The following is a 20,988-nucleotide window of genomic DNA, read 5'->3' on the forward strand; positions in this document are numbered from 1 at the left end:
AGATTAAGGAAGGGAAGGGAATCATCAGGGGGAAAGCACCAAGCCATTGCGACTATATAGCACTGGAAAGGGGTCAGGATAAGGATTTGGGATGGGACGGGGGAAAGTAGCAAATCAAGAAGAAAATGCTCCCAACTATCAAAAGTCGTCACAGAGCCAAAGTAGCGAAAAGAAGATCCACTGCAATGTGGTACGAACAAGCCACTGGGTACTACTTTTTCAAGCCTGGCAAAATGATATCCAGAGACATTGCAGTAGCCATTCCCAGACTCAGACTTAGTTACAGGTGCTACTGGGAGGTAATAAACCCAATAGTTAAAGAGTGTCATTTCTGTGGAACAGGGCGGGGTACATAATATCTGATCTTAAAAAGAATACCAACAGTTTTTGAAACTTTTTTTGATATATTTACAATGTGTCCCTGGAAATTCAGCTTGTGGTCAATGAGAACGCCAAGGAATTTGCCATCTATTTTGTTGCAAATTTGGGTATTGTTTATTCTGAGATTTATTTCATTAGAGGATTTATTGCCAAACAGAATATAGAAAGTTTTGTCAATGTTAAGGGTGAATTTGTTGGCGGTTAGCCAAAGATGGACTTTATTTAGCTCAGTATTTACTGTGGCATTTAGAGCAAGGGGATCAGGACTGGAGTAAATGAAGGTTATCTCGTCAGCAAATAGAATTGGTTTGAGGTGTTGGGAGGCATTTGGAAGGTCATTAATGTAGATGAGAAAGAGGAGAGGGCCAAGTATGCTGCCCTGAGGAACACCGATGTTTATGGGTAGGGTGGGAGAAATTGAATTATTCACAGAAACATACTGGAGCCTGTCAGTAAGGTAAGACTTGAGGTATTGTAGGGAGTGTCCTCTGACTCCATAATGATGTAATTTAAGAAGAAGGTTTTGGTGGTTGACAGTGTCAAAAGCCTTACGCAGGACCATAAATAACCCAACAGGAAACTCATTTTTATCAAGAGCTGCATGAATCAAGTTAATCGTACTAATAAGTGGATCGTTAGTGTTTTTTTGGGGTCTGAAGCCATATTGACAAGAGCTAAGTATATTGTGTTTGGCTAGATAAGAGTAAAGCTGCCTGTAGATTAATTTTTTAAATTTTTTTGACAAGTTAGGCAGGATTGATATAGGTCTGTAGTTGTTAACATCTGTGAGATCACCACATTTGTGGACAGGGGTTACTCTCGTTTTTTTTAGAATATCTGGAAAGGTTTGGAGTTCAAGTGACTTGTTGAAGAGCAATGCAATAGCAGGGGCTAAAGATCTGGAGGCTTTTTTGTAAATTAAAGTTGTTATCTCCTCAAGGGCACTAGACTTGGTTTTAAGGGAAAGGATTATCTCATTAACGTCAGTGGAATTTGTAGGCTTTAGGTACAGAGACTGTGGATAGTTACCTGTAAGATAGTCCTTAACATCAGTACTGGAAGATGGAATATCATTTGCAAATGATGACCCAATGGAAGAGAAGAACCTATTGAACTCAATAGCAGAATCAGAGGCTGAAAGCTGACCATCGTTATTGGACAGGAGTGTTGGTTTGTTATTTAAAATCTTCTTTGATCCCAATATTTGTGAAATTGTTCTCCAAGTTTTTTTAATGTTGCTCTTTATTTGAGTAAATTTATCTTCGTAGTATTTAGTTTTGGCCCGTCTAATATATATTAGTATATTTTGGTAGCAGTCTTTCTTGTAAACATGTTGTTGAATATGACCGAAATGGTTAGATAAATAATTCTAACACGAATCTTCTCAATATTTCTTACGTTTTTCTTCAATGGCGAGGGTAATTGAAAAATTAACTCTCCAAAATTCATTTTTTAAATTTTTTATTTTTGGTCTGACGCCTAGAAGCGTTTCGTAAGGCTTTTTACATTTTCAAAGACTTGGTTTTCACATAAGAGAGGGAGAGAGAAGATTAAGCCACCCAAAAGGTGGCTTGCGCATGAATAGCCCATAAGTGGTGGCCCTTTTGAGCCATTTCCAGTATCAATAGATGATACTGGAGATCTGTGGAGGTGCGACTGCACCCTGCGTGACGGGAGATGTCTCCCGTGTTTTCACATAACATACATCATACTTTTTATTTGTTTTGGGTGAGGTGATACAACACAAAAGTTTTGGGTGAGGTGATATGACACAAAAGTTTTGGTTGAGGTGACAGAACACGAATCAATGGGTATAAATTGGGTATGAAAACATAAGAATGGGAGTAATTACAGAAGGCCTATTGGTCCATACTTTTTCTTGCTGCTCGTGTGTTGGTTCGGGGTCTTGAAGTGGGTAGAATATAGTTACGCATTAATTGGCTGTTGATTGCTGGTGTTGACTTTTTGATGTGTAGTGCCTCGCTGATGTCGAGTCTCCTGCCATCACTGTATCTATCGATGATTTTCCCTGTTGTTTATTTATTTTATTTATTTGTTTATTTATTTATTTATATACAAGAGGGTACATTGGGTTTGTGAGAATACATAGCATAGTATTTACAATCTTGTAAAGCCACTAGTACGCGCAGCGTTTCGGGCAGGTCCTTAATCTAACAGATAATTTTAAGTAGATAAATTCTAGCAGAATTAATAAAATGATTACAAATACATTGTAAGAAAAAAATGAGATGAGAGAGATTAGTAAGTATATTAAAGCACATTGGTATATTAAAGCTCTGATTGATTACATTGACAGCTTGATTGGTAATTTAAACAATATTTATAGACACCATACAGCAGATTGACAGCACATATAAGAAGACAGCAATGATCACAATGGTAAAGATGATCGGATTGGGAGATTGGGTAGCAATAGATACAGTGCAATTTTAAAGCAAAAGGTAAAAAACTATGCAGATGAAATTAGGTACTTTTTACTTTTGATTTTGAATGACGCAAAAGTTGGACAGCTTTTCATTTCATTGGGGAGTGAGTTCCATAGACTGGGTCCCTTTATTTGCATAGAGTGTTTACACAGATTAAGTTTGACTCTGGGGATATCAAAGAGATATTTATTTCAGGTGTGGTGATAATGGGTCCTATTACATCTGTCCAGGGAGAGTTTCAGAGCAGGATTTGCATTTAAGTACCTGGTTTTGTAAATATAGTTGACACAAGAGAATTTGTGGAGTGAGATTATGTTTAGCATGTTTAGGGAGTTAAACAAGGGAGCTGAGTGTTGTCTGAAAGCAGAATTTGTTATTATTCTGATAGCAGATTTTTGCTGGGTGATGATGGACTTGAGGTGGTTTGCAGTGGTTGAACCCCATGCACAGATACCATAATTAAGATAGGGATAGATTAGTGCATAATATAGAGAGATGAGAGCAGAGTTAGGTACATAATATCTGTTTTTGGAGAGTATACCAACTGTTTTAGAGACTTTCTTAGTTATGTGTTGTATGTGGGTACTGAAGTTGAGTCTCTTGTCTAGGAATAGGCCGAGAAACTTTCCATCATTTTTATTGCTAATGTTTACATTGTCTATCTGAAGCTGAAGTGGAAGCTGAAGCTGAAGCTGTTTGTGCATTGTTAATCACCTAGAAAGAGACGTTGTTTTCTTGCCTATATACTGAGTTCTTTGGGGGCTTACAGTCCCCAAGTGGGCATGTGAAGGCATAGACGACGTTGATTTCCTTCAAGGCGTTCTGTTTGGTGTCTGGGAAGTTTTTCGTGAGTAGGTGGGCCGTTTTTTTGTTTTTGTAGTAAAATATCAATTGTATTTTTATTTAAAATATGCTGTGTAAACATGCAAATGTTGAAGTACAAACGTCTGAAAAGAATTCAGCTTGTTACAATGAATTCTTCAATGGTTACATATACTGATATTCTATTCTAGATACGTACCTGTTCACCCTTTGTGTCATCATTTGAGAAATGATCCGAACACCTGTAAGGCGATGCCGCAGGTGGAGGCATAGATATATATATATATATATGCATTGCCGGGTTTTGAGTGTCAGAGCTTTCTCGGCGGTGGTCAGAGAAGGTTGTGGATCTGAGCTCTGAGTCCCTGCTGGAGCCCTCGTCGGTGTAGTCCTCTGCAGCAGCGACGGTTGAGATAAGAGCCGTGACACTCCTGCAGCCACAGCTGCACACCACCAGCATGAAGACTTTGGTTTTGGCTTGTGTCATCGTCTGCATTTTGCTTCTGTTGCAGGTATGGACGAACCATTAAAACACGACCCAAACATACGCCATTACTGATAGACTTTTGAAAAGGACAAAATATTAGTTTTTTTACTCGAGCACTGCAGTTGGCCTCCTGAGCCCTTGCTTGCGTATGTTTTTTTTATCTAATGTAATTAAGACTTTACTTCCTAATACTGCTTTGTAGTTTGTCGTGTTCGCCTGCGTCTCTGTAAACTGTCTACAGTTTACAGAACCATAAATGTTCAAACCTAAATTTGTCCAGTTTTAACTAGCTTTAATTCTTGTTGATAAATTCAATCATTGTGTTATAAGATTTGTTTATATATTAATCTATATCCGGCAGAGGAATGTCTCATTGTTCTACTTTACCAGTGATATATTCCCTTGCCCTACCTTCACATATATTCCCATATTTTCCTTTCTCATCTTCCGCTAACGAGAAACTATAAGTTATTGCAAAGATATGAATACTGCAAGCTATTGCTTGTTATGGGCAATAATTTACGGCTCTTATAGCTATTATTTTGTTGCCCATCTTCAGCTAATAAACAATGTTGTTAAAACTTATAACTAAAATCTTTAATATGGTGCACAAAGACCTTATGACACACGACTTTATTATTGGAGTCGTCCTCCCAGTCGACACTGGACATCCCCGAGTCGGCTAAGATGTCCAGATGACTGAGTCGACTGGACATCCCAGTGGTATGACATATTTGCGTCTTTCCATTGAGCGATTTTTTCCAAGCTTATGATTGCTCTTGCAGGATTTGTACTTTATTGAATGTCTAGCAGTTTGCGGGACTGGTTGTGTCACTAATATATTCTTGCAGGTTGACTTTGGTGGAAATTCAACTCACGACAATTTTACTTCCATGATCGCTACTATTATATATATGCTTAATGAAAGTCGTCTGTGTGGACTAAGTTCACCTTTGGTAGACGAGCATTGAAGGACTCTTGCTGATATTACACTTGTGTGGGGCGTCCTTTGACTCATGATAGGTTCCGTTGCTTGCTTCATGAGGAGCGATGTTTGACTTGAACAGGTGTATTTAATGCTCTGTGCTCTCTTATCTCATACCGTTTTCAGAGGTTTTACTGTTAGATGGACACTATGTAACCTCGGGAACATTGACAGCATTATTTTTATGTGCCAGCTGCCGTCAGCTCATTGTTTCTCTGTGCACTCAATATCTTGCAACTCCCTCCAGTAGTGGTCGCAGAATAGTTCCACCAGTTACATTCTGTGATGTTTACACATAAGCCAGTTGGTTTACCATTCCCTTAGGAATCAGAATGCCATATAAGATACTGGCATACTTTGTAATAATGTCCACAAAATCCATAACAACATAAGGGATATTAATAGGGTATTACATGCGTGTAATACCCTATTAATATCCCTATGTTACTATGTTATGCCATACTTCTTCACTCACTCACGTTCTGTACCAACGTGCCAATATATATATATATATATATATATATATATATATATATATATATATATATATATATATATATATATATATATATATATATATATATATATATATACATACAAACAAATACAAATACAAATAATTATTCAGGTAAAGTACATATTTCTGGCGGGTTCAAAACATTCAAACATTCTGGCGGATTCAAAACAACCCGCCAGAGTAGCAGCCCAATGCTATTCCCCATCAATAAACATTAACATCCACTGGAAGTATATACGTTTCACAACGTGCCAATACTACTGGAACGTCGTGAATCTTACATATTGTTCCAGTACCTCGCTACACTCGTGGAAAGTGAGCATTCTTAGTTATGAATTCTTTGAATATGCTAGGATCGCACTATCGTATATTATGTGTAAAGCTTGAATGGCCCTCGAGCATCGGTTTTCAACAATAACTTTAATAATCCCTTGAGGAACTGGTGAAATAATTGGATATATTTGATGAAATAACTCCCTAGATGCATTTAAGTCTCACAACTTCTCAATACTTATGACGCTATCATTGGATGAGTGTGTATAATACTAGGTTGTTTCTCAGGCGGCATTGGTTCGAATCTTTGAGGGATAATTGGAGTTATTGATAACAAATTTAAGTTCGGCATCTCTATCAATTTATATGTTTTTATTGCAAGAAAATCTTCTGAATTACAGGAAAATGTTAATGGAAAAACTAATGAAGCAGAACCACAAGAACAGGAGAGAATAGTTCTGAACCCGCGAGACAAGAGAGCTGGAGGCTCTGACCTGGACGACTATTATGTAAAAGGTGACCACGACGACAGTAGTTCTAGCAAACCCGAGGGAAGAGCAGGAGTTCGCAGAGCCAAGAATGAACAAAAACGACGTCACATTAGGATTAAAGAAGAAGGTGACCGCGTCAATAATGATGGTGAACCCCAAACTCAAAAACGGGGTAAAGGTCCCTGGACAAAGAATGAAGAAAAACGCCGCAATGGACAGAAAAAGAAAGAAACAAGCCCACGGAACGGAGAGATGCGTCAGGGTAGCAAAAAACACATCTCTGCAAGAACTGACAGATACAAGACTATGAATGAAGTGCACACTGCCAAGAAATCAGCTAAGGGAAAAAAGGTAAATAAGAAGAAAGTTTTTAAGGGAAGGAAAGTAACCGGCAAGAAAGCCGCTAAGGAAAAGAAAATCACCGTCAGGAAAAACGCTAAGGGAAGAAAAGTCACTGACAAGAAAACTTCTAAGGTAGGGAAAGTCACTGGCAAGAAAGACATTAAGGGAAGAAAAGACACCGACAAGAAAGACAGTAAGGTAAGAAAAGTCACCAACAAGAAAGCTTCTAAGGGAAGGAAAGTTACTGGCAGGAAGGCCGCTGTTGGAAAACAAAATAAATTCCGTAAGAATTTAAATAAACCTATAAATAAGCAACACAAGAAAGGAAACCGTCAACTGGAAGACATAAACATGTCGAAGAAAGTAAAAAGCAACAAAAAGAAGGGAGGTAAACTAAAAACTAAATTAAACAAAACTACCAAGAAACATATGAACGGTCAAAAGAAGCTTAAAATGGAGGGACGCAAAAACAAAGAAAATGCGGCGAAGAATAACAAGACAAATCTCAAAAAACTTCAAAATCCCAAGAAAATGAAAAACAAATTCAAAACAATTAAGGAAATCCAAAAAAATAATAAAAATCAAAATAAAGAAAAGGATAAGAAATCACAAAAAAATAAAATGAAGGCAAAAAAGAGAGGAAACAAAGCCGCAGTAAAAAAGGCAGAGGAGGGGAAGGTAAAGCAGTCCTCTGGTAGTAAAATTTCTCGTCACTCAGGAGAGAACCATCACCCAACTGGCTACGGTCACCACTCGGGGGAGAACCATCACCCAACTGGCTACGGTCACCACTCGGGGGAGAACCATGGTTCTCATGTAAAGTGCAAACATCATAAAAAGTGTACTCAGGCCGGCGGGAAGTGCCAGAAGAAAAACACTTGCAAGACCAAAGTTGCCGGTGTCAAGTGCAAGGGGAAGTCGTGCGAGTGTTGCCTCTCAGGTAAGTTTTTCAAGTGAATGTTGTTTATGTCAGTGGAATGGACATGAGATTATTTATATAAACATTCAAGAACAAGTCAATTACAATCAGATCTCCCAAAGGAAAGCTCGAAAGTTATTAAGTTTAATAACGTACGTTGGTTAGCAGTTTATATGAGCCAAGTTTAGAACTGGTTTTCTTTTCTTCATGATAGTTTTAAATATAGTACTGAACCAATGAGCTGCCTACTTAATACGTTTACTAAGAATATTATATTGTATTTATCAAATTTAAACATTTACCCCTGATAATTCTTTCCTTGCAATAATACTCTCGTTCTTATATTGTTTGGTAAGCTGAGCGGATTAATGTGGAAGTAACAAACTTTTACTTGTAATTTATATATTGTGGAGTTTACTAGCGTAAATGTAGTTAGAGTTTTCGTTGAATATTGCACTCTTATTGTTTGATTTGTTCTATAACGCCTCTTAACGTTGTGCAACTATTAATCTGGCCTAAGCAACATTCCACTGCATACTTCTCTAAAGAAAGTCTTGCCAAGTCAAGATAGTTGGCTTTATCGGTCTGATGTTTTCCGTTTTGATTGTTTCTGTTTATTTTGTAGCTTTTAATTATTTTGTCATTGTTCATTGTATAGTCGATCATATTTGTATTTTGTTATATATCTTGTAGTAGCATACGAGCATAGTAGTTTGTGTTTAGTTGAAATATTGTTGTCTTCACATGTTTGTTTATTGCTAATAGTTTGATTTTCCATTATTTGAAGGATGGTTAAATTGTGTTTTTCTTTGCCATAAGATAACTTAAAAAGACAATGCATATAGTGTGTATAAACAGAGTATATCTGAGAACATTAATTTCGGTGAATATAAAGGGAAATTCAGCATAGTTTCTTGAAAAAGATTCAGCTTTTCCTGTTGTTTTTGTTTTTTAATTCAGGTACTCGGAGCAAAATTTCTATGTAACACGGGATATGGTGAGCCCGCAGCCCGTAGTGGACTTGTCTGAGCACTTCCTCCTGCAAATAGGCTGATTGATTGATGAATATTAAGCCACCCATAAGGTGGCACGGGCATGAATAGCCCGTAAGTGGTGACTCTTTTGAGCCATTACCTGTATCAATAGATGATACTGGAGATCTGTGGAGGTGCAACTGCACCCTGCGTGACGGGAGATGTCCCGTGCTGCAAATAGCTGTTGTTGTTGTTAAAGATTCGCTGCCTGGAATAAAGTTCCAAGTAGCACAGGCTATGGTGAGCCCGTAGCGACGAATGAATGACGAAGATTAAGCCACCCAAAAGGTGGCACGGGCATGAATAGCCCGTAAGTGGAGGCATTTCTGAGCCATTACCAGTATCAATAGATGATACTGGAGATCTGTGGGGGTGCGACTGCACCCTGCGTGACGGGAGATGTCTCCCGTGAGCCCGTAGCTTTTATAGTCCTTTTAGATATGCAATGATTGTTTTTGATATGAAAAACAGAATATATATATGTAAATGCAAATCTGTTAAACCTGTAATTATATTACAGTGTTTCACCATTCCTAGCTAAATTTAAGGTCAAATTATATATCAAATTGTAATTTGGAATCACACAAATTTGCTTAAGCAAAATATTTGTAATGGATGTGACGTTTCATTTTTTCTCCTACACACAGAAATTGATTACAAAAGAATTAATTATAGCCCTTGACCTCCCCATATACTGGAAAGATCTGCTCTTCACTACTAAATAATCTAAAGTCTTCATTCTTGCTCAAGTACACACAGGCTGGCAGACATTAGCTGTCCTCGCTAGTTAGCTGACCTTGACGGTGTGAAGTCTGTCAGTCTGCTGTTTGAACATATTAGTTGATGGTACGAGGTGATGAAGTATGATCGTTCGTTGATAGGTGGCTGAGAGTCAGGTGTTCTAGCCACAATAGTGACTCTAATTTTACATTAGATAGTATTTCAAGAACCGCCTTGGAGAGCATACGTGAGCTATTTGAACCAGTAAATGTCACAAGGGCCTGAAGAACTAGTTTATCGCACATGTGCATTATGTAGGTAAATTTATTTATTTATTTATTTATTTATTTATTTATTTATTTATTTATTTATTTATATATTTATTTATTTATATACAAGAAGGTACATTGGGTTAGAGAGAATACATAGCATAGTATTTACAATCTTGTAAAGCCACTAGTACGCGCAGCGTTTCGGGCAGGTCCTTAATCTAACAAATAATTTTAAGTAGGTAAATTCTAGCAGAATTAATAAAATGATAACAGATACATTGCAAGAAAAAAATGAGATGAGAGAGAATAGTAAGTATATTAAAGCACATTGGTATATTAAAGCTCTGATTGATTACATTGACAACTTGATTGGTAATTTAAACAAGATTAACAGACACCATACAGCAGATTGATAGCACATATAAGAAGACAGCAATGATCACAATGGTAAAGATGTTCGGATTGGGTACATAAAGATTGGGAGATTGGGTAGCAATAGATACAGTGCAATTTTAAAGCAAAAGGTAAAAAACTATGTAGATGAAATTAGGTACTTTTTACTTTTGTTTTTGAATGACGCAAAAGTTGGACAGCTTTTCAATTCATTAGGGAGTGAGTTCCATCGACTGGGTCCCTTTATTTGCATAGAGTGTTTACACAGAAATAATACTAAGGTTATCCATATTTTCCTTCTAGACTTCAAATTATGGATGACCTAGACAATTTGTAGTTAGAATTGATAATAATGCTTTTTTGCAAACAGCTTGTGCATTGAAACCCAAAAAGAAGTGTAAGATATACAAGGGCGTGTGCAAGAAGAAGTGTGGGTCGACGGAGCGCCAGATAGCCAAAGGCTGCTCCAAGAAGAAGTGCGTCTGCTGTGCCAAAGCTTGCAAGCCATTGAGCGCCTGCAATGTTCTTGGTGGTTACTGTGTCTCCAGTAAGAAGCGCTGTTCAGGATTGATAAACAAAAATGGTTGCAAAGGAAGCAAATGTCTCTGTTGTTATCCAAGTAAGTCCACTTTTCTCTCTCTTTCTCCTGGTAACTCCTCCTCCAGCTTTATCCTTCTCCACCTTCTTCTTGTCCTCCGCTTCATCACCATAATATTTAGTAAAATATGTAAAAAACAGTTCTTGTGTGTCAATTAGCAAATCATTAGGCTTTCTGAAATATTCCTCATAACTTAATATAGTATGAGGTCACCTAATGTTAGAATCACATCATCCCCTGGACTGTACTTGTTTTGTGTTTAAGGCTGTCTAATTTGTAATCTTTCATAAAGATTAGTACAGTATGTAAACAGCAACAAATCTGGCAATATCATTTAGGCACCTCTTTTAAAGTTAGTTTAGTTCATTTATTATGCACCCCATATCCATCTTGTGGGCGGTAGTGGAAAGGGTTACAGAGGCACATAATGGGCACAGGGACTGAACCCCACAATTCATTTAGCTAAGGAAGTTGCAATCTTGATGAGCTAGTTAGAAAATTCAATATAAGTCGTCACATCAACAATGGGTTCGAGATCGACCTCAAGTACAGGTTCTAAATTAAGCAACTGACATATGTGGAGAGCTAGTGTCACAATTGATATGTTTGTCCTGCACACCGCCCCCATCCAGTGGGCAGCGGTGGATAGGTTACAATCATTTAGTTACTACCTACAGTTAGCAAACTGGGGATATTTGGCTAAAATTTATGGTAGCAGATTATTTTGGATGAAATATTTACACATCGTTGGAACATTGGTTATAGAATTGTCTCTAAATTCACGTATCTTTTCGCACTCCATCACATAGTGACGGAGGGTGTGCGAATAATTTTGTTGACAGTTTACATTTGGTCAGGTCTACATCAGCAGATAATGAGAATTCCCAGAGATACTTGTAACCGAGTCTAAGCCGAGCAGTAGTAACATCTAGAAGTCTGCTGATTTGATTGGATGATCCATAGATGTGTGGCTCCTCTTGCATGATAGTATGATGATAGATGGAATTACTGGTGTCAGTTTCACTTTGCCTCAGATCTACAAGATCTTGTTGAAGTTCTCGGTGTACTGCTGCTCTCAGATTGCTCATTGACAATCCAAGGTTACACTCAACGGCTCCTTTAAAGGCAGATTCTTTGGCTAACTCATCAGCTCTATCATGCATTCGGAGGCCAACATGAGATGGAGACCACATGAAATGGACTCTGTTACCATCCTTAATAATTTTGTTGTATTTGTGCCTAGCTTCGGACACGAGCATGTTACAGTTATGTCTTAAAGAGTTTAGAGCAATTAAGGATGATAAGGAGTCACTTACAATTAATGTATCAAGTTTGGAGACTTGTACACATTTCAGTGCAAGGAACAAGGCAAATAGTTCGGTCTGAAGGGTAGAGGCCCAGTTAAAGAAAGCTGTTTAATCTGCCTTTGTCTTGTTTTGAACATTTAAGTGCACTTGTTTTTGTCATCGGTTCCACGCATCATAATGCAAATAGGTTATTAAGATAGGTTAGGTTGGGTAGGTTAGGTTCGGTCATATATGTACGTTAGTTTTATCTCAAATTAAACAATATGAACTCATACATAATGAAATGGATAGCTTTATCATTTCATAAGAAAAAATAGAAAAATATATAAATTCAAGAAAACTTGGCTTATTAGGCAAATCGGACATTGCATAGTAGGCCGAGTACTGCGTTCTGGCTACTAGATACAACATATATATATATATATATATATATATATATATATATATATATATATATATATATATATATATATATATATATATATATATATATATATATATATATATATATATATATGTGTGTGTGTGTGTGTCAGACCACGAAGGAAGGATTGAAACAGGAATTTCCTTAAGTACTTTCGTATTTAATAATACATCTTCAGAAGGCTAGATTTGCAAGTCAGTAGATTGGATAAATATAGGCAAGAAAGAGGTGAGGTACAATGACATATATGAATGGGATTCAATGGAAATAAATGGGAGCTGCATCGTATGGGCCAAAAGGCCTTCTGCAGTTACCTTCATTCTTATGTTCTAATGGCTTTAATGAGATAGTGGATATTAATAGAAAAGTAATGATATAGTGCATATTAACAAGGTATTAGTGAGACAAATGTGTATCAGTGATCCTACTCATATCGCCCTTTTACTGATCAATCAAAAATGGATCTAAATTATACAAACCACTGCTAATGTTCAAATTACATGATTTTGTAATTTATATCAAAGCAGATTCAATTATGTTCCTATTGAAAGTGCTTTTATAGTTCGTTACTGAAGAAGCCATCCCCCAATCAATTTAGTGAAAGTTTTCTGACAAATGAACAAACAAAGCATTAAACAATTGGCCGTGTCTTACAGAGTATTTATGTTGCGAAATTCGAAATTTCAAATCTTTAGATGTTAGTCTTACGCAAAACATAGAAAAAGACTCACTATCACTCACACCCGATTTAGTTAATTTCAAATCTAAAGAGTGAAACCGAATAATATATGATTGAGCGACTTCATGTTTTTCAACACATCATCAGAGCCTTAAAGATATCAGATTCAAAGGACAGTATAGGAACGACAACCAAATATGGATCGACGTAAAATAACAAATCTTAGCACATCATGGAGGTTGTTTTGGAGATGTGACGTGTCTAAACTTCCCAGAAGTCAACACAAAGGCGCAGAACAAACTGGATGATTAATTATTTTATCTCATTAATCGTTCTTCAAATTTTGCTTAAATAATTGTCTAATATTTCAATCAAGGCCATATGTTTAAAATATTATTCACATAAATTATATTAAACTTTATTTAAATATTATTTGTCCGTGAATGATAAGCAAAATCTTGTTTTTTCAACACTTTTACAATCAGCTGACTCATCATAATATAATATAGCAAGTATAAAAACAGCGAATTTATTAATTATTGGTTCGAATACAATGCGTATATTGTTTGATAATTTTCCAAAACATTGCAAATTTTCCAATATCTAATTTTTCAACAGTCCAAAAGGGGAATTTGTTAATTCAAAAGCACACATAATTGTGTGTGTGTGTTTGTGATCAAAATTGTAATGTTGGTAATTAACTCTCCATTTTAGGTGTGACGACCTTCAGTACGACGAAAACGACCTTAGTATCAAGCACGCAAATTACTACAGCTAACACGACTAATGCAACCAGCACAATATCCAACACAACCACTTCAGCCAATACAACTACCGCAACCAATACAACAACTACTGCAGCAAACACAACCACTGCCGCCAATACAACTACAGCAGCCAATACAACATCTACCGCAGCAAACACAACCACTGCAGCCAATACAACTACCGCAGCCAATACAACAACTACTGCAGCCAATACAACTACCACAACCAATACAACAACTACTGCAGCTAGTACAACAACTACAGCATCCAATACAACAACTACTGTAGCCAGTACAACAACTACTGCAGCCAATACAACTACAGCAGCTATTACAACAACTATAGCAGCCAATACAACAACTGCAGCAGCCAATATAACAACTACTGCAGCCAATACAGCAACTACAGTGAACACTACAGCATTACTGGCTAATCTCACTTCCCAACTCACCCAGTTACTCGCCACTCTAAACAGCACAACTAATATATTAACAACATTGCAAACCCTTCAAGTTCAAATTAATGATATTATTACCACAATTAACGCAATACTTGGAGCAGGGAGGAGGAGACGCAGCACCTCACAAGACATTCTGGCGATCCAATATGTCATTGACAACACAACAGACGCGTTGACAAGAGGCGACCTTACCACTGCCAATGGACTCCTTCCACAGCTAATTGTGGCGCAGACCACATTTGCCCAGATATTATCGTGTGCAGTTTTTCGGTCTTTGTCAGTCAATTCAGGCCTGCTGACAAGCGCACTGTCTGCTCTAGCTAGCGTCAACAAGGCTATATCCGCTGCTAATGCACGGAGAAGCATTACGGTCGACCAGATCAACACCATTCAGGCACTGATCAGCCAACTCGGAGGAACCACTGTGACTGTACCTACCATCTCGCCCCTGATAATCACCCCGGAGTCCTTGGTCAGTTGCCAGTTAACAACCTCAGCACCAAACACAACTACTACTACTCAGAGTACCACAACCGTACAACTCAACACAACTACCAATGTAAACACTACAACCACCAATGCATCACTGGCTGCTCTCTATTCACAGCTCAGTTCACTGCAATCCGCCTTAAATGCCACAGATAATGCAATTACGGCTCTTACCCAAGTTCAAGCCTTACTTCAAAATCTTGCGAACGCAATTACCGCATCAATACAAGGACGCAGGAGGAAACGCAGCCCCTCTCAAGTTATCCAGGGAATTCAAACTCTCGCTTTGAATACTCAATATGCGATAACAGGACGAAACCCCGATCTTATAAACATTTTTGTTGATCAGCTGAATGTCATGTTGAGTATTTTGGTAATAATGATACAATCGATATTAAATGGATCATTGAGAGACGATGGAAGCATTCAATCAGCCGTTACATCATGCATTCCCACTTTCACTACTGTATTAACAAATGGGAAAGCGAGTAGAGACAAAATATTCGGTGACATCGACGATGTACAGCAGACCATCAGCAAACACGGTGGAACCACTGTGGTTGTACCCACTGCTCCGCCCACCGTCATCTTCACCACCTTGTCCATCGTCGCGACGACCTCGGGTGGTACAACTGGTCCAGTTATCTCAGTGGGTACAACGGCTCCGGCAATCTCGGGTGGTACAACGGGTCCAGTTACCTCAGGGGGTACAACGGGTCCAGCAATCTCAGGGGGTACAACAGCTCCAGTTACCACGGGTGGTACAACGGCTCCAGTAACCTCAGGGGGTACAACGGCTCCAGTTACCGCAGGAGGTACAACGGATTCAGCAACCTCAGGGGGTACAACGGCTCCAGTTACCACGGGTGGTACAACAGGTCCAGTTACCTCAGGGGGTACAACGGGTTCAACAACCTCTGGTGGAACAACATAAATTGGAACGAAATATAGCAACACGGAAAAGACCATCCTCTGAAATTAAAGCAGCTTACAGGAATGCTACAGAAAATATATTAGTGCACTACAAGCTAAACAAGTAAATACAACGACTACCTTCGGGACTACAACAAATACAATAAACTTGTGCAGCTTCTACATAAAATATAGTAAGCCAAAACCTTCTATTAATATTAATATAAACTAATCTTTAAAATATCAGTTTGTTTAATAGTTTGCTTAAGCAATACGCATTAACACGTGTGTTAATATGCAGTTTTAACTTGTTAAAAGTACACAATAACATGTGTAAAAGTACACATTAACACGCGTTAAAAGCAAATATTAACAGGCGTTAAAAGTACATATTAACAAGCGTTAAAAGTACACATTAACATGCATTAAAAGTATTCATTAACACGTATTAAAAGTACACATTAACACTCGTTAAAAGTGCTCATTAATACGTGTTACAATACACATTAACACGTGTTAAAAGTACTTATTATCACGTGTTAAAAGTACACATTAACGCGCGTTAGAAGTGCACATTACCACATGGCAAAAGTACACATTAACTCGCGTTTGAAGTACACATTAACACGTGTTAAAAGTAGATTCGCACATGCTAAAAAGTTCATATTAACACGTGTTAAAAGTACACATTAACACATGTTAATAGTACGTATTTAACAGTTACCTAAATGTACAGATTAGTACATGTTAAATGTACATATAAACTGAAGTTAACAGAATGTAAAATAGAACCAGGTATTTAGTTCTTCATTAAAAGCTCATGACAAATACTTTGTAAATCGTTTGCACCAATATGAATTACTATTGATCATTGTCCTTATATATCCGCTGTTGCTCATACATAATATATCAAACTATTTTCTCTCTCAAATTGCAAAGGAACATTTGTGTGATTATTATACTAACAAATTATAATTATTTTGAAGAAGTGTTTAAAAAACCATTTTATGCTAACCATTGATATATATTTATGTTTAAACAGCAACATATTTATCTGTGTATGAAGTACAAAATATTTTACTGTATGAGTATGACTATTTTCACTATTATGGTCCTGTATTGGCCTATTGAGTGATGCACCAAGCATTAACAAAAACTTGTTAAAGGCAATTAAAAGTTCACAGAACAGGATTGATTTTCATTGCCCGAGTATGCTCGCACCTTATCTCAAGAACGGCAAAGAAGTTTAGGTAGAGAAATAGAAACAATTGAACTCAAGCTACAAGAATCATTCAAAACCCAGGAAAGGCAAAGAGAGCAAAAGGCCATCAGTGAAATAGAGAGAAATCCGAAATATTTTTTCTCCTATGCAAAATCAAGATCATAAACCACATCTAGTATCGGGCCCCTGCGAAAGGGAGATGGAACTTTCACCGATGACAACAAAGAAATGAGCGAGCTACTGAGGAAGCAGTACGACTCTGTTTTCAGTGAGCCATTAAACGCACTAAAGATTGATAACCCAAATGAATTTTTCATGGATATGATACCAACATCAAATCATATATCAGACGTCACCCTATCCCCACTAGATTTTGAAGAAGCCATAAACAGTATGCCTTTGCACTCTGCACCAGGCCCGGATTCTTGGAACTCCATATTCATCAAGAACTGTAAAAAAAAACACTATCGCAGGCCCTCCACATTCTGTGGAGACAAAGCCTAGATACTGGCGTTATTCCTGATATACTAAAAACAGCAGAGATAGCACCACTTCATAAAGGAGGAAATAAGGCAGAGGCAAAAAATTACAGACCGATAGCACTAACATCGCACATTATAAAAAATTTTGAGAGAGTGCTAAGAAGTAAGATCACAAAATACATGGAATCACAGCATCTCCATAACCCCGGACAACACGGTTTCAGAACAGGGCGCTCTTGCCTGTCGCAGTTGCTGGACCACTATGATATGGCATTAGATGATATGGAAGACAAACAAAACGCTGATGTAATTTACACAGATTTCGCAAAAGCTTTTGATAAATGTGATCATGGCGTTATTGCACATAAAATGCGTTCAAAAGGAATTACCGGAAAAATAGGCAGATGGATCTACAATTTCCTGACCAACAGAACCCAATGTGTAATAGTCAACAAAATAAAATCCAGCCCATCAACCGTGAAGAGCTCAGTCCCCCAGGGTACTGTGCTTGCTCCAGTACTTTTTTCCATCCTCATATCGGACATAGACAAGAACACAACCTATAGCACTGTATCATCCTTTGCAGATGACAATAGGATCTTCATGAGAGTAGGCAATATAGAGGACACGGCAAACCTCCAGTCAGATGTAGATCAGGTCTTTCTATGGGCTACAGAAAATAATATGGTGTTTAACGAAGATAAGTTCCAGCTCATGCGCTATGGAAAAAATGAAAATATAAAAACGGAAACCACGTACAAAACTCAGGTAAATCATGACATAGAATGAAAAAGCAATGTAAAGGATCTGGGTGTACTCATGTCGGAAGACCATACCTTTAAAGAACACAATAAAGTAGCAGTCACAACTGCAAGAAAAATGACAGGTTGGATAACAAGAACTTTTCACACTAGAGATGCTATTTCGATGATGACACTTTTCAAAACGCTTGTGCTCTCTAGAGTGGAGTACTGCTGCACAATGACAGCCCCTTTCAAAGCTGGAGAAATTGCCGACCTGGAGAGAGTGCAGAGATCCTATACTGCTAGAATTCACTCAGTAAAACACCTAAACTATTGGGACCTACTAAAGAGCCTAAATCTGTACTCCCTTGAGCGCAGGCGGGAGAGATATATAATAATTTACACGTAGAAAATGTTAGAGGGGCTGGTCCCAAACCTGCACGCAGAAATAACATCACATGAGACCAGAAGACGGCAGGATGTGCAGAATACCCCCGTTGAAAAGCGGAGGTGCAAAAGGTACTCTGAGAGAGAACTCTATCAACATCAGAGGCCCGAGACTGTTCAACACGCTTCCGCTACACATAAGGGGCATAACTGGCCCTCACAGTGTTCAAGAGAGAACTGGATAAGCACCTCCAAAGGATACCTGATCAACCAGGCTGTGACTTATACGTCAGGCTGCGAGCAGCCGCTTTCAACAGCCTGGTCGATCAGTCCAGCAACCAGGAGGCCTGGTCGACGACCGGGCCGCGGGGACGCTAAGCCCCGGAAGCACCTCAAGGTAAGGTATGCTTATGCTTACTTTTTAGTTCTTTCCTACAAGTATCTACGTGGAGGTAGATCTGACTCTTGGACCTCGTCTACTAGCTAAAACTACCTTATAATAAGAAGTTCGTAGCTAATTACTACGAACTTTTTATTATAACAAGTATTTGCGACACCTCTTTTCAAAGAATTGCTTTATTACTGGCTTGGAGTTAATGCACATGAGTGCATTGACTTTCCATGAACATGAGTGAAAGCCAGTTCAAACGATGGTGCCCTATTGTACTACGAAGCAGATTTTTATGTTTCGGTCTTGAAACGAATGTTCCCCGATACAGTTGGTCACAATCAAGCACAAACACTCTGAGTGTAATTTCAAAATTCGGATTTTTTTTTTTTTTTTTTTACATGCAAGTTAAATACAATAAAAACAATACAGAATACATAACAGAACAAAATAAAACAATAGACCACCAGCCAGAAGGGCCGACAGCATAGCACAACAAAACACAAACACGATATACGCAAAGAAAAATACAGCATTCATCAAGGCACAAAACATAACATAATGGCAAACTAGCAATCACAGTAACATCACAAAACATAAAACAAAACATACATCAAGAGGCATAACAGGAAACATAATAGGACAAACAATATATTCCAAACAAAACATAAAGAACAAACACGTACAACAGGTAAAGCAATATGATAACACCAGGTCAAACGTACAGCACAGAAATAATACAGTAATAAAATCACACACACCAAGCCATCCGCCCCGTAACAAACAAAGGGTGAGTCCAAAATAAACAATAAAAATAAACAAGCAAAAAACGCACACCTGAAAACAAAACAGGGACAAACACAACAACATACAAGCACTGGCCTGAAGGACCGAGAATAAAACACAACAGAAAGTACATCAAGAAACATAAGACATTTCAGCACAAAACAAATCAATACAAATTTATACAAAGACACTAAATATCGGCCAGAAGGGCCGACAACAAAAACACAACAATGAACAGAAACAAAATGAAACACAGGAAAAAAAAAAAGACAATTCGCACAGCACACAACAGGCCATGAATAACAACAAAAACAACTACGGTAAGTGTACACATTTGCCCGTGAACCTGTCCTGCGGGAACCGCACATTGAAGGCCTCCCAAAGCAGCCACGTCCTCCAGGAGGCTTGACCCAACACCGGGGGCGCCATGCGAACCGGAACCCCGGCAACAAACACCCTCAGACATGGAACCCACACAGTGTCCCTCCGAACGTGAGTAACCACCACCCTATCCCATACACTCGGAACCCGTCCATCAGAAAAATCCTCCGGCCTTCCAAGCAGCAGGAACTCAGCAACCCGGGCCTCCAGGTCCACAAAGCACAACACCGCAGGAGGGGGCTCGACAGAGGGCATCACCACAGGGGCATCAGCGGCCACGGGCACACCACCAGACGACTGCAGGGAATCATGGTGGCGCGGATCTTTACGTAAAGTCACCACCAGGCTACGCCCAACACCAGCATCCTCACCATCCCTGGCAGCGGAAGCCACCACACCCCACAGTGAAGAGCCCCCGGGCGGGGAAGAAGCAGGAGACACACCCGAGACACGGGCATCAGCACCAGCAGGCACATGAACCTCCGCCACCACCACCCGCGGAGACAACGACTCAGCCGGATCCACGCCGTCAACACTTGCAGACCCACAGTCACTGAAGTCCCCAACATCAGCCCAGGCTGTAGACGAACGCCTGGAACGTTTGGGCTCCGGCCGGACATCGTCAGAGCCGGATGCGGACCCAGAAACACGGGCACCACCAGCCGGACGAACCGACGCCCGACGCAGAACGGCAGCAGCCTCTACCACAGGGGGAACCGGACCACACACAGCAGGAGGCTCCACAGCCACCCCATCACCCAGCACAGACGGCGAAGGTGCAGGGACCAGGACAGATGCAGCAGAGGAAGAACCGGAAGACGAGGGGCCCGAGCAGACGGCAGACGGAAGAGGCTCAGGGACACCAGTCGGAACAGGCTG

The 20,988-nt window shown here is 39.0% G+C and overlaps 1 protein-coding gene across 1 annotated transcript; it reads left to right on the top strand.

Annotated features, from left to right (window-relative positions):
• The first annotated feature begins 233 nt into the window (after positions 1-233).
• LOC123767473 (mucin-22-like) lies at positions 234-16,890 on the top strand. Its single transcript, XM_069313140.1, has 4 exons — positions 234-299; positions 6,314-7,685; positions 10,454-10,702; positions 13,806-16,890. Exons 1-4 carry the CDS (start codon positions 234-236, stop codon positions 15,740-15,742), a joined length of 3,624 nt encoding a protein of 1,207 aa, XP_069169241.1. The 3' UTR covers positions 15,743-16,890.
• Positions 16,891-20,988: the final 4,098 nt, after the last annotated feature.

This window comes from Procambarus clarkii, chromosome 74, assembly GCF_040958095.1.
Source record: "Procambarus clarkii isolate CNS0578487 chromosome 74, FALCON_Pclarkii_2.0, whole genome shotgun sequence".
NCBI classification, from domain to species: Eukaryota; Metazoa; Arthropoda; class Malacostraca; order Decapoda; family Cambaridae; genus Procambarus; species Procambarus clarkii.